General features: G+C 39.2%; 1 protein-coding gene across 1 annotated transcript in view; it reads left to right on the top strand.

Annotated features, from left to right (window-relative positions):
• LOC309879768 (von Willebrand factor D and EGF domain-containing protein-like) overlaps positions 1–18,103 on the top strand; it is a gene marked incomplete at its 3' end in the record, with an annotated part of 170,210 nt that overhangs the window by 31,883 nt on the left and 120,224 nt on the right. The window contains exons 2-3 of the mRNA XM_082763946.1: positions 5,847–6,031; positions 15,401–15,626. Of these exons, the coding sequence (XP_082620072.1) occupies positions 5,847–6,031; positions 15,401–15,626 (411 nt within the window). The remainder of the gene's footprint in view (positions 1–5,846; positions 6,032–15,400; positions 15,627–18,103) is intronic.

The raw sequence follows: 18,103 nt of genomic DNA, 5'->3' as shown, positions 1-18,103 counted from the left end.
TAATAATAATAATAATAATAATAATAATAATAATAATAATAATAATAATAATAATAATTCCCTAAGAATTAAGCAATATACTCATTAATTCTGCCTGGTGGAAGTAATATGTAGTAAGAGTTTCAGTTGCACATGCTCTAAGTAGAAAATTTCAAGGGTAAAGTATAAAGCATCCATAGGACCGAGAGGAGAAAGAATGGGATGTGTTCCCACTTCACTACCTCTGTCATTTGTGCTTGGACAACTCTGCAGGAGGAAATACTACAGACTCTTGTTTCAAAACATATCAGGTCCCTACAGCTGAACAATCTAAAGCCTGCCTTAAAAGAGTGCTTACTGTATAACACATACACGTGAAACTGTCTTTAACTGTGTGCTGAGTTGCCCCGGTTACCAGAAGACACCTTATTTTCAAACAGCGTAATATTTAAGGGGAAATGTTAAGCAGCAGATGCCTAGAAAATCACATTCCTGCTTGGCCTGATTTTTTTTTTCTTAATTCTGTCTGTTATTGAGTCCAAATAATATGTATGAAAAATGTTGTCTTCTTTTCAGCGGGTGCTCAGTCTCTTCCTAGGTCAAATTTTCTATAATTACATTCATTTTACACAAAGGTTCATTTATCTCTATCAATTTCATTCTATGAACAAAATATGACTTGTTCAAGAACTAGCCATTATGAGTATGTGGTGTTTATCCAATGAGGTTCATTATTATTTCAGTTCAGTAGGAGGTTCTTCTGCTTCTGAATTATCTGAAAATAGCTTTATTTATTGCTTACCATAGTTTTTATAAAATTATTATGTTTTTCCTACCAGAGGAGCATGAATGCTTCAAGCATTTTTTATAGTGGTCACATTCATGTTCACAACAAATTCCTGTCTCTGAATAATTTTAGAAATAAATTTTCTCTCATCACCATGTAGAATAATGGTATTAAAATGGTAGCAAATATTAGTGAAATAAGGCAGTGATTTCTGTCTGTAATAAACAGACGTTTCTTAGCTACAACTGCCTTATCTATTAACTGTACATCTGTAGCTTGCAACCATCAAAAGAAACTTTTAGATGTTATCAGATCAGAGCCTTCTACTGTTATTTTGAATACATCCATTAGCAGCTTGGAAAGAATTTCCCTTTCCCAGTATCTGCCTTCCTTTTCTGCCCAAACTCTCTTTCAACATATGGTAAATCATCCTATTGGGAAGCAGACGGCACTTCAGAAACTTTCACCTGAGCTCTGCTACATCAGCAAAATACAGCTACCAGGCATGGAAGTGGCCGCCGACAAAAAGTTTTCCTTCTGTCTCTGAGACAAGAAGAGAAGAAAGCCAACACAGTCTTGATCTGCCACAGATTTGGAGGTACAGCTTAATACCCTAGGCATTTTGAAATAACTTTTCAAAATGAAAATATGTTATAATTTTCCTGTGAGGAGAAATTCAAACACTCAAGATAACATATTGTTACACTATGGATTTTAGAATAATAATAATAATAAATTTAAAAAAAAAGAGCAGAAAATCTGAACATCTTCCAGGGAGGGATTTCACAAAATAACCATACATCATACAAATATCGAAAACAAGAGGATTTTCATCCATAAGTTTAAATATATATAAAAATCTCCACATTCATATACATACACATATGTGCGTGCATTTCAGATGCCACGCTTCAGAAGCTCCCCAGCCCCTCTTCTCCCTGGTGGGGTGTGAAACCACCTGGGAGCCCTGGGGCCAGGCCGGGCTGGGAATTTCTCTTTCCCAGCCACACGGCAATCACAACATATCACCAAATGCTGCTGTTGGTTCCTATTATCTGGATCAATCACCGGGCTTTCATTCACCATCCACACAAAAATTATTTTGCATTCTGCCAGCTATTTCCTGGAGCTTTAGGATGCCCTTTAAATATATTGTGTGCCTGGCACCGCTTTACCCAAGACAAACATGCACCTCAGGCTTGTGGACTATATTTCTTTCAGGGTTTTCGAGCTGCAATCACCTATTGATATTATTTGATTTGCTGCTGCTATTCAAAGCAAACAAACAAAATCTCAGAGCTTCGTAAACCTTTCTCTGCGTAAGCCACTGATATTTGCTGGGAGCGAGAGTGACAGGCAGAGCTGTGTCACACCCGCTCTTGCCTTCCCTCAGGAATAAAAGCAAATGTTTAGTGAATGATTTCCTTTCAAGTCTTCAGCCTGCTGTTCCAATTCCTGGTGTCCCTCCCCACTGTGGGCATCAGATGGAAGGGACACGTGTCTGTTGTGGCTGCCTGAGAGAGTGTCCCCACAGTAGCATTTGTTCCACCAGTGTCACTGCCCAAGAGGGTACTGTTGGGTGACCCCCCGCAGACGGGCTTCTGGGCTGTCACCCCAAGCGTCTCCCCACATGCCTGTCTTCCCCCAGCTGTGGACACATCAGCGCTTCCTTCAGCTGCCAGCCAAACCCTAGTTCCCCAGCAGCATGTCATGCACAAAACGCCACATCAGATAGTCACATTCTGCTCGTTTTCCATGTGACATTTCCAGACGTTTGTGCCTTCCACAGGCAGCTCTCCTCTCCCTGGCCAGCCCACAGCCCTCTGATATTTCATTTACACATAACAACTTCCCCCACATTCACATCATGTGGATCTTGACCTCTGTGGCACTGATGGCAGCTTTCCTTAGGGCTTCAAGGCAGACAGATTTCCCTCGCAAGACTTGCTGTACTGTTCCACCACAGATACACTACTGCTGTTTTCACTTAGCAGCTGCAGCAGGTACTGGTGTTGTTTGCTCTGAATGTGTCAGAAAGGAGCCATTTGGTGCCTCTTTGCAGCACGTTGCTGCCGCAGATTTGCTGGGTTTAAACCAAGTGCTTGGAGTCTGGCAAAGCAAGCAAATCTGGATGTCTGAGCAACAGCTGCTGGCCCACACGGAGGGTGGTGGTGGCACAAGAAGCAGCTCTTTGCAGGAAACTAAAGCAAACTAACTGTACGGGTTTCTCATATGTAAAGAAGTAATTATATCATTTTAAATGCAATCTATCCTGCAACACAGCAACTCCATACAAGACATGGACTTGTGGGGGGCTGTGACCCCCACAGCAGGAGGGACATTTGGGATATTGAGCTCTTATCACTGTACACAAAGCTGACATATCTACCTGATTTTTGCATTAAATAAAAATTACCAGGGGCCTTCTGGTTGTTGTGTAACTGTAGTCACCAGGAGGTACGGGCAGGCATCCTGCTGCCCATGAACCACCAGCAGGGCCCTACTGTATCTTCTTCAAATAACATTTTCATGATATAGTTTGATTACAGCACTGCCTTTATTATTTCTTGTGGGAAAGACAGTACTAATTAACTTGTATCATGGCCTGCAATTTACATGTTAAAGTTTACCCTGATTCTGATATATGGCTATAATCAGCATTATACAATAGGAGCTCGGTAATTGAGGGGTTGGGCTGCTGATGGCTTGCTGCAAAACCTGGGTGAGCTTTGGTTCAAGCTTGCTCCTGCTCACAGGGCTTCACAAACATGCCTTGCAGGACTTGTTTGCATGGCTGTTGTCCCAAATACTGCTGGTTAGTGACCCATCTCCTCACTGACATATCCTGCCTTCCCTTGTTACTCTGAGTCCCTTCATGTCCTTTGCATGTCCCATCCACTGCATTAAACAGCTCCAATGTTAACATGCAAGGCAGCATTTTCTAAACTACTGCAAACAAAACTATGGGAAGGATGAAAAATAATTAGCCATGTCTCAATGTCTAATATATTTGCATTGTTTAGACAGAGTACTTAATCATTGGTAAGACCACAGAATACTGTGTGAATTTGGATTATTACTAATACACATCGAGCAGAAGGTTATTAATTACATTTAAATGAATTATTTGATACTATTGTTATGGAGAAACTGAATGTTATTAATTATATCACAAGGGTCTCACAGGATTCCTGTGCCAATGCTGTATACAGAGCCATATTTAAATCCCATTTACTTTTAGATGCTTTTGTCTCTTGTTTTTTTTGAGGAACTTAGAGCAAGCAGATATCACCATGAGCTGAAGCCCTGTTCCCTCAAACACACCTGAAGCTCTGAGTGACTTTGAATAGGTCTGTGAGGACCTGCATTTTTTAACAGTTTTTAAATATAGGGAAAACTTTTCATTTGAGTGAAATAGTCAGTCTGCTGAAATGTCATTTAGTCCCTTGGGTTGGAACTTGGCAGAGGGCTCCAAGTGGTCTCTAGTGCTTGGCACAGATGCCCAAAAAGGACATCTAACAGAGGGGATCAGATCCCAGATTTAATTGGTCTAATATTTCCTAAAGTTTCCTCTGTAAAATGTCTCTTAACTGCAGAAAAGAAAAGCTTTTGGCACTACTTTTTTATTTGAAAAGGTGATTGTATTAATTCAATGGAATTTTGCACTGGAATTTCATTGTAGTTTTGACAGTTAAATTCTGTGAAATTTGCAATGAAGGCTCTGTTACGCTACATTTTGTCCCCATTTGTCTTGTATACCATTGCCTTGCCTTTGGCACAATAAAAATAATCTTTAAAAATAGTGCTATAAATGGATTGACTTTGACCTTCTGAGTATCTTGTCAATAAAAAAAAATGATAAATCTGTTTCAGAGTGCCACTGGTGTAACATTAAAGCAGAGTTATTATCCAAAAAGTGACATTTGAAAAATGAGATTATGGGGAGGGGGTCTCATTCTCTGTCAATGGTGTCACATAAATATGCTCTATTTACAGTGCAAAGGGGTAATTTTGCTAACTGCCAGGCCTGCTCCCCAAACCAGGTCGTGTGGTTCCTGTGATGTGTTCTCTGCCTGCTCCATCACCATTAACAATTACAGATTACTGCAGCAAGAAATGAGCTGAGACTTCTGTTGCTGATGTGCAGAGCAGCCCAACTCCACCTCATCCTCCTCCTGTGTCCCATTTTGCAGAAGGGGAGCAAATGGTTAAGCAAAAGTTAAATGGAAGCAAATGGAAGCAAAAGTTAACCAAGAAAAGGTCCTTTTTCTCCCTTCATGATAAGCTTTCTGTTAATAAACAACTTCTAAAAGAATCACTGAAGGCTTCCTCTTATTAGGTGATAAGAAAATACTGAATATTCTGCAAAGAAACAACACACACATGGAAATAAAAAAAAGGCAGGCATGTAAACAAACAAGCACAGATGGACAGCAGTTCAGATTCAAACTTTGTGTGTGATCCACACACAGGAGCTCTCATGTGTCTAGCTTTATGGGTACCTGCTTCAGGCAAGGTATAGCTGACCTGTGGTTCCAATAGCTGCAAGCCTAACTTGAATTTATCTCTAAAAAACATGTGGTAATTTTGGCTTCTCTCTTTTTAGAATTCGTTTTCATTATTTTTGTAAGTATGTATTTAAAAGTATGTGAGGTGCACTTTATTCTTGAGCATCAAATAATATCGTGACTAAAATACTCATGCAGATAGTAAATAAAAACATAGAAACAAACTTATTTTTAAAGATCACAAGACTTTAGAACCTCAAAATATTACTTGATTTTTGAGCAGAAGAAATTCAGATACTAATCTCTAGAAATAGATCCAGATCACATTTACAGGGTTATGGTTTCTGGTTCTGGTTCAGATTTGATGAAAATCTAGATAACTAAATACTACCTTGCTTTAAATTTTCTATGTTTAAATTCTAAGTTTCATCTTTTCCCAGTGTCTGCCTTGAAATTTAACCCATTGCTAAACTGAAACTGAACATATAAGCAGGCGCACCCATCTTTGAGTGCTTATTACCAGAATTCCACTGAACCAGCTTCTTTAATCCTTGTCTTTTCTCACTTTTCAGCTCCTGAGTGCTCCCCGGCAGGACACCGCATCCTGCGCAATCCCTACCGCAGCACCAGGTACGACTCACTGGAGCTGCAGAGAACAGCTGCTCAGGACATGGTGTGTGACCACTCGCTGCCACCGGCATGGTACCGGTTCATGATCAACAAGAGGCCTGCAGAAATGCCAACAAGATGTGTCGAAGTCAGTAAAAACTATGTAATAACCCTGGTGAATGTGAATAAATCCTGTAATGTGATTTTCCTTTCCAGTCACCTCTATACCCTCATAACCAGTAGAGTGCAATGGGACTGGGTGAGAAGTAATGGGACATTTTTCCCATAATAATAACAATACTTTTATATCCAAGGGTCATAGTCAGAGGCCATGATCCCTGTGGATGGGTAGTAATCAAATACAAAGCAAGGTGTTTTCAAGCTGTAAAGAGATATATTTGTTAACCTATTTATGTCACTGTAAATTATACTTTTTCAACCAATTCTGGTGTTTCAGGAACAGATTCTGGAACCTGACTCTTTTGCCATATAAATTATTATAAATTAGAAATATCTTCTCATTATGAAATCAGATGGGAAAAAATCAGAAAAGTCAACACGATAAGAAGCTCTTTAGTGTTACAGAAGGAAAAGCTAAATCTGAGTCCTTTACTGATACTGATTTTTTTTTGTATTATTTAGTTTCATAAGATTGTTAGCTACTTTATAGAGCAAAAAAGTTCCTTCATGTGTGTTTAATATGTATGGCAGTAATTTTTAACTCACAATCGTTGCTTCTACTGCAACCTGAGACTCTAAGTAAAGTTGTTGCCGTTTTGAATAACCCAGCACATGAGATAAGAGTAATTTCAAGCAAAGTATTCAACAAAATTATTCAGAAAATAATAAATCAATTGCTGTAAATTACTTTAAAGATGAAGTATTCAAACTAGAGTGTCAGGATCCTTAATAATAGGTGATGCTAACCTTCTGGAGAACCTTCATGAAATTAGCAAACAACATGTATCCATACAAAAAGGAACTGGGAACTTGTCACAACAGAAGTATATCTTCATAATCTAAAGTTAAATGAAATGTTAAGAGATAATTGTCACTTGTGTGGGATTTCTAACTCTCTGCATACACAATCCATAAATCTAATTAATGTGAACAAATTAGCATGATTATTATTGAAATATTCATTTCATGGCAGGTCATCCTTGAATGAATATCCCAATGCATTATGTGGTTTATTTTTACAGATTGCTATATTAGTGTGTATATATTCTATAAAAATTAATTTGTCATTGCATTTCAGCATTTTCAAGTATGTAGTACTACTCGACTGTCTGAGATTTCCATCAAACAATACATGCTTTGTTTCTTCAAATCTGTTCTATGGAGTTTTTTATGCAGGTTTGTAGAGTTATATTCATTAGTTTAGTTCCTTATCTTGTAACATAATTCTTGCCATTGGTTTCTTCATTATCCTCTGAATGACAGTAAATCTCTGTTTCGCCATGCTGCTGAAGGATTACATCTGTTAGATGTCAGGACTGGAAGAATACACTTCTTTCAGATCTTCACCTTCTAAATCTGCCTCTACGTTCCATCTCTTCCACTTAATTAAATCATTGTTTAATTTGGTTTTCCATTTAATTTGAGCAAAACCTCTGGAACAAAATAATTTAAATTAATAACTGCACAGCTTCCACTCCCTAATAAGCAGTTATTATTGGACATTCCAGTCTCTGGCTGAAGTGAGCTGATTTTAATTAAACAAGTCAAAGACAAAATCCTGAGCAGATAGAAGAGAAAAGAGACCAAATAAAGCCTGACAATACAGCTGGGGAGTTAAAAAGTACATTACTCCAAAATCTTGTAAAATATACGCCTGGTGATATCCTGTTGATACTGGCTGGATGCAATTAGCTGCTTATCAGTGGATAAGATTAACTTCTTAATTCAAAGTAATGGTAGCTAAGGATTCTTGTCACCCAACTGAGCTCAAAGGGATTTAAACCATAACAGAGATTTAGAGGTCTTGCCCAGAGAAAGTTGTGGCAGGAGAAACAGCTCATGATAGACGGACATGTGGGAAGGCACTGCCACATAATCTGAATCTTACCACAAAGAAGCTCCACAATAAATAATAACAATAAAAAAGCCCTGTCTGAGTATTGTTGCATAAAAATAGCAATGTGTTCAACAGAAAACAGAACCAAGTCACAAACAGAAGCTGAGAGCTTGTCTACAGCTACATCATAAAGAGGCACAGCAACATTTGCAAGAAAAAACAAATAACAACAACTCAAAAGAAGCTGGTTCTCACCCACTAATTAAACAAATTAATAAAAGACAAAGGGAAAAGGCAGAACACACACACACACACACACAAAAAGTTTTTTTGTTTGTTTGTTTGTTTTTTGTCAAAGAGAGTGAAAAAATGAATTGTATTCCTGAATTCTCCATCCCTTGAATCCAACTGCTGTCCATAAACTTTTTCCTCAAGTGGCAAAATACTTTTGATTGAAACAGCTTTCCAATTTAGGTATTGCCTGCTGAATTTCCCTGGTGGTTAGCAAATGATCCTGACCTTCCTCCCTTGATTTCTTCCTTGCCTTTCTCCCTGTGCTCCCAGAGGAGGCAGAGCAATTACTGGGTCCTGGGCATGTGCTTTTGGCTACAGCCTCTTCCCAATCCAATGAAAAATTGTAGCGGAAAACAACACAAACTTGCAAATTTTGTATCCCCAGGTATCAAAACCGCTGCCTACAGATCACAGACAATAGCCTGTTCTTCCAGAACTGCCAAATTCACTGTGAAAGGGAAAAAAAATACACTAAAGGAAGAAAGGGTAGGCAAACCTTTAGTGAGATTAAGGGCTAAAACTCAGACCAAGATGCAATGCACTAACATGGCCAGACCTAGTAGCAAAATGACCTTCGGAGGAAGAGAAAAAGTGACTTAAAAATTAAAGCTCTGCAGAAAATCTATTAAAAAATAGAGATGTATTTACCCGTCAATAGGGGAGAAACAGACATCAGTTACAAAAACAGGCTTCTGAATTAAAATAATAGAGGGTGTACACATACATCTGTAGACTTACATCTACATATGGGCAAGCCCCAGGAAAGGAATGAATACTGAAAAGAAAGGAGAGAGAACACAACCTGCTAGTGTTATTGAAGATCTGCACTACAGTCAGATAACAGATCAATCTGTGCATAACAGAATAGCAGTGCTTGCTGCTAACCGTAATGCAAATCCAAATGCCATGCTAATGACAGGAAGGCCTTCCAAGGCTGCCTCACAACTCATGGTGAAGCCAGAAATATCTCTGGAAACATGCTGCTTCATTCCTTCTTCTTGTTTACACAAGGGGAAAAAAGCATAGATTACACTGCAACCTTAAGGAAAAAACATCAATTAAGAATTTGATTATGCAAATAGCAATTGGTTCTGGAGCCAGCAATAATGCTCTTGATACCATACGCACGAGTCAGATTCATTATTTCTCAAAGCAATGCTAATATTTTCAGCTTTGGGTAGTCAATTGCAAATAACAAATGATAAGCTAAAAAGAAAGGGATTAAACCCAGCCTATCTACTAGAACAATTGTTACTACCATGCACTTGTCCTCTGGAATGGAGGACTGGTGGGGCTGTATTCTGTAAGCAGGGAGAGAAGAACAGATTTTTACCCTGCTGACCACAGCAATCACTGTGCACTCACTGCCAAGGTTAGGCTGCAGGTAGACCATGTGTATGGTTCAGCACTTGCATGTAGACATATGCATGTTACCTGGCCTGATGGGCACATACCAGGTGCGTACCCTTACAAGTATACACATGCACACACTCATATAGGTATGTATGTGCACTGTACCACATCCTGTCAGCTCAGATTCAAACCCTCAGATCAGCCACTGCTTAACTCCTGGTTTCCTCTCACTTTGAAGGCAGCTCTTCACCTTGGCTCAATTTATTTCCTGCAGACATGCTGGTATGCATGGCAGGAGCTGGCCTGCACTGGAGCCTCTGAGCATCCTCTTGCTCTGGACCAGAGGTGCACCCGATTCTCATCCTGGCTGCTGGATGCACTTGTCTGGAGGGAAGGGTGGGAGGGAAGGATGATAGCTCCAGCTCTGCAGGTTGCTAGCCTCCAGCTGCCCCTGGTACAGGAAATTTTGGAGTCTGACATGGCTCAGATAAGACTTTAAAGACATTTCTCTCCTATGAGTCTGTGCAGTCACTGTATTTTTTTTTACCAGCTGTGGTCCTGCAGCAAGAATTTCTACAGCTGAACTACAGATGACAATGTTTTTAAAATGCCCAACAATACCTGTATACCTGTATACCAAGATTACTTCAAGTATCCTCTTTCAGAAACTTCATTCTGTAAATGAGCAAAATCAACTCTAAATATGCCTGTGCTATAAACTCATGTACAGCAGTATATGTGGTAAAGGAAGGACGTGTTGTGTAATCAAGGCTTGTGTTTTCTCAACAACTGCATTTTTAACAATATAAATTTACCTTTATATACATATCGACTAGGCTTTAACATAGACTCAGACACTAATCTTTGGTGTATCAAACAAGGTCGTGTTCAAGCTTGTCAAATTTAAATTTAACCTGCCTATGATGCTTGATTTTGTAGTCCCTGGAGAAGATTTACTTTTCCCATGCTTGGATTAACTTCCTCTTCCACTTAACCTGCTGTAGAACATTTTATAATCACAATCAAAATACAATAGCTCAACTGCATGCTATTATTTTTTTATTTTGTTTCAGTGTTTCAGTTTTTATTTTGCTCTGAATCCAAACCTTTTTTTTTTTTTTTTTTTTTTTTTTTAAGAACTTAAAAGCAAGTGACACTTCCAGGGTATTATTTCATGTTTTCATCTGCAATTCCCTTTCTCGTATGTATACAAGAATACTTCAACATTATAATAGTAGGTATGAAGAGGTTTTATTTTTCTTGTTTGTTTTTCAGACATACAAAAAGCCTTCTGTAGAAATTACAATTACAGTCTCTATTGTTCAGAAGCATGTACTTAAAAGAAACACAAGGCAGGCACTGGTTTAATTGCTACTACAGATATTCCTGACGTAAACTGATTTCTGTGGAGTTCAGCCCCAGATTTAAGTTAAAAAAAAAATCTTATTTATTTTAACTTACTCTGAAGAAATGCAAAAAAAAAAAAAAACAACTAAGACAAAGTAAAGTTTTGAGTGGATAACAGATGCAAAATCACAATGCTTTAAATGCCAACCAACAATATACCAAAAAGCCTTCTATCTCCATTTAACTGAAACAATGCATTTCTCACATATGGTGCTACTTATTTTTAACAACATAATTTCAGTGCAATACCCAAGTGACAAGAACAATCCAGCTTGATTTCTTTGTACAATTATAAAGAACCTTAGAGTGTTCAATCAATCAAACTAGTTGATTGTCCAAACCCCAGCTAAATGGAAGGAGACATCATTGGATTAAACAATAATGGTCTATCCCATAGTTATTGGCAATGGGGGAACAAGTTTAATTTTTTTTGTTTAGGTTTTATGAACCAAATTATTTAAAAGATTAGCTGGTGCCTAATTATGAATCACAAATACTTAATGAAGGCTTACCTGCCATATAAAGGTGTTGTGAAGATTAATTAGGGAAGGCTTATAAAATGCTTTGAAGATCACAAACACCACCTAACTAGTATTGAATAAAGTACGAAAGTACTCAAAAAGCCTGGAAACAACCTAAAAAGTGTGTGTGTGTGTGTGTGTGTGTCATAGCAAAGCTCTTTTGTGCAAGCTGTGTCACCAAGTACCTTGCACAGATGCACTGAATTTGGTAGATTTAGGATTTACACCAACACAGTTTACTTCACTAACTTGCCATTAAGTTGACAAAGTGCAAACATGTTAAAGGAAGCAATCAAATGTATGTTATCCATTATATGGAGTTTTAATTGAGCATTCATTGAGGCTCACCATCCTCAAAACTATATAAGTTGGATAGAATTTGTAGGGCTATTTTTTGGTAGACCTACCAATACCCCCAGAAATAAAAGGACAAACTTTGGGCACACAGATGGTTTCCAGTGTTGTAGCTATTGTACTTTATTTTTCTTCCTGCTGCATAGCTCCATTTCAAGTGAGAAATGCTGATATTTTCCATGCCACAGCACTAGTGCTGCCATGTGCTGTACATTATGTAGATTGCCTGGACAACCCCAGCAAATCTGTGGTTCGATTCCCACCACTGGATCCTCGATAAACGAAATCCTGCCTGCAAGAGACATTCAGAGTTTGCTCTTGTGTGGAGGCAGCTGTATAACTCTTGTTCTTCATTTTGGAAGTGCTGCTGAATTACAGTACAAGATTCCCACAGCTTTTTGCTATTCTTAGAGCAGCAATGACTACAGTTATTGCAGGTAAATGCTATATCTTAAATGCCAATCTTTTGCTACCTCTGTATTTATTTTTCTAGTTACTCTCCCAAATGACTGCTTCAACATTTAATGCTAATTATGCCACAGCTGGGACCTGAACATTTTGGCTCTTTGAAATATCTCCTCTTAGAATATTTTGATTTTTTTTTTCTCAGTCTTTTTCTGTTCTTGTCTGTACTGCTGGTCAAATACCTGAATATACAATTGTCCTTGCCTCCCCCTCTCTGTAACACAAAGAGGCCTCATACAGCAATTCCTTTTGGCTAGTGTGGTGCAACTTGCCTGAATAAGATGGAAAAGATGTAGCTCAAAGCAGAAAATAAACATGTGTGCCCCATAAAGCTGCTAGGAAAACCCAGCTTCTTGATTTATACCTAAATTTTTTCCTTGGCCACTGTATAATACTGCATCACAGTTTGTTACAATAACCATTTTTTCACAGTCTGCATTTCCTGGTCACAAAGTCAGTCAAAAGGGTTCATCACTGCTTGTAATTTGTACACATTACATAATAAATGATTTTGCTCAAATGGTTTCAGTGCAAGATTTGCCAGAACAAATCCAGGGTGCTGCAGATCACAGCAGGGGTTTATCGGAGAGCTTGCATACAATGCTGGGGGCTGCCGCCAGCGGGACTAATCCATACTTCCTCAAGCGCTGAAACAGCTCACAGACTTCTGGCAAGGATAAATACAAAGAGGGAGAAAATCACTGCCTTCTTATTTCAGTGGTTTATTTTCCTCCTTGTGTGTTAAAAGAGGATACAGACCCTCTTTTAGGTACAGACTGTTTTGCAGCCAGAATGCACTTGCATCTGTCTATTTATCTACGTGGCCCACAGCACAGCAGATATATGAGAGTCTCATTAATGAATTTGTCTTTTCTGTAATGCTGAAAGGCCAGGAAGTATTATTACCACCTCAGCCACCTCTTTTACCTCTGTTTTAGAGATAAGGCACAAAGGCGCACCAGCAGTGATGGGTTTGCTCAAGGTCAGGCAGCAGAGAGGGAAACTGAGGCACTGCTCCTGCTTGGCTGGGGCAGCCAGCACGTGTTGGAGCCACTTACACAAGGCAAAAGAGATATGAAAACACATGACACCTTGTTTCAAATAGTGAAAAGTCCTCTACAGAAACTGTTAGAGGATTTTTTCAGTTCATTTTCTCGTGGATGCAAACATTCCACGAGACAAGTGTTTATATTTACATGGGTTAAATTATCAAATTTCCTCAAAAACGTAATTTTTTGGCAACCAAATGTCAGGAAATAGGGGCAATGGCCCTTTGCAGTGCTAGTAGCACAGGGAATGCTTCCTACAGGAGGAGCAGCATCAGCACTCCCTGTCCTCACATCAGGTGAGTGCGGAGCATGGGGACAGCCACTAGCTCCATGGGAACATGACCAGAGGGATGGGAAGACTGTGCTGTGATGCCTTACCAAATTGTTTTCCAAATTCAAGGTATAAGTGTTTCAACAAACAAGCATGAAATACAGGCTGCTGATCTCCAGTTACCATCCTTCTCCCTGTGCCCTTCTTTCTTTCTCTGCATGTGGCATGTCTCTGGGTGATGCTTGCTCCACTCTTCTGTGTCTTTACAAGTATATGCTCTTAAATGTGTTTTGGATACACGTTATTTCATATCAAATCCCACTCTCTAGGTCGGGAGTTCAGCAGGATACTAGAAATACCCATTAGCTGCCTTTCTCCCTGCACAGAAAGCACTGGTGTCCCTGAAAGCTGTAAATAAATCAACAGAACAAATCTCCTAAAGACCTACATGCAACATACCTTTTAAATAGAGGAAACTAAAGGATTCCTATAAAATTCCAAGTAAAAATATATATATTTTTTGCTCATCTTCTTCTCTTCTTCACCAGATAAAGGTCTGCATATCATTCCTTTGGGGCATCCCGTGCTGAGTCCCTGGTGACAGAGGCTCTGCCTTTCTGCATTTCTGGGGGAAAATAAGATTTTTATATTGACTCTCTATAATCCTTTTTTTTTTTTTTTTTAGAAGCCTGACAGTAACTAGCTCCAAGTGGAAATCAGACCTTTTCATACCATATGCTTTATTTTCTTCAAATACTTTACTTCCATTGGCTGCACAGACCCTATGCCCCATCCTCTATACTTGCTTCCAGCTGGTGTAAAACTCAAGGGGATAAAACTCAAGCACCAGGACAACACTGGTGTGTGACGTAACAGATTTATCCTTTGGTTTAGCTGCTTCTGCTGCTGTCACAAGAAACTTCTGATCGTAAAAAGTGAAGCTACAAACCTGGGCCAATGGGAATTTGTTGTTGTTGTTGTTTCCTATGTGATGTATAGCCAAATGTTCACGCCTGGAGGGAGTGTGCTGGCAGAGCTGGACTATTAGAAATAGTGTTCCCTGTGGCTAGCTGAGGAAATGCAAAGCAGCAGCAGCAGACACTCTCTGTGGAATATCACTGATATATGAGAGTTGATTATCGTCAGTGTTTGGTATTAATTTGCAAACCTTAACTTAAATATCACTACGCTTTGCATATCGGCAAATGATAGGTAACAGCACAGAGTAACAAGTAACCATTGTGACTGACTGTGAATATTTTATTAGGTTCAGATTTTTTTCCTAATCTCCCTGTTGAGGTACTTAAATTAAAGACAGCTTTGGGTAATCATGCCTCATTAGTCCATGGAAAGAGCCTAGCACCTATAGAGGGCAAATTAGATCTGAGATGCCTGAACATCCCTTTGTAAGTTGGGAAAGGTAAATTTGGTGGAACCTCTCCCAGCTGTGACTCAAAATGCTATAGTCCCAACCGTTTTAGGACCAACCCTTTCTCATACATGAGCTGCTTGTTGTGGGGATTTGCTGTGCTCAGTGGCATTGGGGCTCTAGTCCATGGATTTGGATAATCTGTTAATATATTATATATTAATATATATAATTAATGTATTTCTTTATCTTTGTAAAGAAGCATCTCTAAACCAAGCAAGACATTTTTCATCTCCACCCATACATCTCTTTCACTGACCCTCTAAGCTCCCTACAATCAAAGTCTTGTCTTCCAGTGGCTCTCCATGGAGTCCTACTGCACTTGCCACAAACTGTTTCTTTTGTGTGCATCCTCAGATGAACAAATGTGGGACACAAGCTCCGGTGTGGCTGTCGCTGAGGTATGAATCCCTACCAGCTCCTGGTGAGATCAAGCACCTGACAGCCTGTGCTACCTGGCAGGTTTTTGGGGGCACCAAGGACTGCTGCTTGTTTCGGATACCCGTTGCCGTCAGGAACTGTGGCGAGTTCTTTGTTTATCTCCTGCAGCCTACTCAAGGATGCATGGGCTACTGTGCAGAAGGTGAGGATGGGTAAAGTATTTATCAATAAGATTGTATATGCCTCTCTCGCCTCATGTTCAAAGGTCCTGGTGCTGCAATACACATCTTGGTGACCTTGCAAGTCAAGCGTTGCTCCTGGTAAGATGCAGACCATGTAGAAAATAAATCAGCAGCTCTCCAAGGTGTTCCTGAGGAATAGCTATTATTACCAGTGCACAATAAAAGCTGATGTATACTACTGAAGAATTTGTTTGGTTACAGTTCACGTGTAGCCTTTCATACTCTCTTTGGCTCTGCTTTGGCTTAAAGTTGCACAGCCAGTGAGCGGAGGCATCTCAGTTATAGTGAGGTGCTGTATCCAGGATATTGTATCTAAGGTTTGTTCTTATCTTAAATAATCCAGTATCCCCCCCCCCAAAAAAAAAAAGATTTCCTTCCAGAAACTCTGGAAGGAAAAAAAAATCTGATAACATCTTTACCATGACATTTATATAATTACTCTCATCAGAAATAATTTTCAGCCTACTACAAGAGATCTAACCTCTGTTTGGTAGCTAGGAAACAAAGGAAATAGCAGAAAGCAATTGCTCATTCTGTTAAACCTTCTGAACTTCAGAGCATGTTCAGGTGCGTACGGATTTAGTCAGAAAAGACAGTTCTTTCTCAAAGGGAAGAAATTGTCTTTATACCTTCCTTTCAGCATTTTTGGACAGAGACGTGACACACTGAGAAACTGGGGTTATCACCTTTCAATCAGACAAAATTCAAGTTTAAATAAATTCTAAAGAGAGAGTGATCTATTTTCTTATCTTTATCAATATTTTAGCATTCCCACATGAAGAAGAGAAGATAGAGGAAAAAAGGCTCAAAGAAAGTGGGATTAATTTATTATTTTGAAATAACAAATAGGCATGAAAGTAAATGAAACTGCTCTTTAATTTCCACGATTCTTTCTCAGAAATGATTTTTTTATCTGAATACCATCATTTTCAGTAAGATTGGCTTTCTTAATTTACAGCTTTCTTCCACCTTTGTTTGAAGGATTTTTTTTTCCAATACCTTTTGGGTGATTAATTTTGTCCTTTCTGTTGATCCATACCTATTCAATAATGTAAATCCACCTGTATTTTTCATAAAAGAAAGTTTATCCATTCCCATCTATCCCAAACCAATGACCTTCTTCCTTTTACTTACTAGTGCTGTTGAAGCTTTCTCCTTTTTTTTTTTTTTCCAGGCATTTAAGCGAGGTTCACCTCTGTTGAGTCCTCACCTTCTTGATTTTGGGAGGTTTTAGCGGTATTATTCTTTGGATGGAAAACACTTAAAGATGATTTTTTTTTTTTTTTTTTTTTTTTTTTCCCCCTCAGGGCATGTTAACTCACTGTCTGAAATCCAGCTGTGAACACTGGACCACAGCAGCCTCTATGCAGCCTCAGGGATGGGTCCAGCAGGAACCGTAGGGTCTCCCTTGGTGGGACTTGATGTCCTGCGGCCCCATCCCATCCACAGGGAGGCTGGGGAGCACGACACCTGTCGGCACTTCCTAGCTTCAGAACAAAACAGATTGCATGCCTCACAGTTTGGCAGAAAGGATGTCACTGGGACGAGCAGCGTACGTGCTTGCAATTCTGCTCATGTCCTCCTGCAAGCTGATCACTAAACTTTGTCCTTCTGGAAGAATTTCCTGCAAAAAGTCCTGATGTGAGTCATAGTTTGAGGCAGCTTCCCCTAGAAACAAAAGAGTAAAGGATATAAACAACCAGCACTTATTCATATTTTAAGTAACTTGTTTCTTTTTCTTACCTCTTGTTATTTGCCCCGGACAGATGTTAACATATTGGTTCTTCATTCTGCCAGAATAGCCTCAGACCTTACTCTCTTGAGCTTCCATAATATTTTCTACACTCCTGAAAAAAGTTTCTTAATATATCCTTTCAAAGCATCTGAACCAGCTTCTTGTTCTGTTTGAGCCCGGGTCTCTAGAGATGAAAGAACATCGCCCTACAGTATTATACATCTTTTTGTTTCTCCTTTCCAAGTGAATTTAAGAGGAAGAAAAGTTTCGGACTTCATTATTAGTTGAAGCCTACAGAAAGCAGGTTGTATTTTTAGAGCAGTGGTATTATTCTGGGCAGAGCAGGACTATATGTAGCAGGGTCATCCTAGGAACGTCCCAGCACAGCCTGGGAAGGATTTTCACAGCATGGTGATATGGGTTGGGTGCTATTTGCGTTTACCTCTGCAGCATCATTTGTTCTCATGTCTCTTCCATACTTAACTGCAGAACTCAGATCAGAAGGCTTTGCTTCTGGGGAATGCAAAGCTGGCAGCCTTTGCCAGTGTAATTAATTTGTATTAATCCATGCACTTCATTTCAATAACATTTCTCTGACTGAAAAATAAAAAATCCCATGTCTAATATTATAGCAATGGGTAGTCAGTACCAAATTAGCTATTTTCACACTTCATATGAAATATAATTCCTTGCTTACATAGT

This window comes from Aythya marila, assembly GCF_965140915.1.
Source record: "Aythya marila genome assembly, chromosome: 6".
NCBI lineage: Eukaryota > Metazoa > Chordata > Aves > Anseriformes > Anatidae > Aythya > Aythya marila.
Note: the sequence above shows the minus strand (reverse complement) of the source record. Positions and strands in the feature narration are given on the sequence as shown.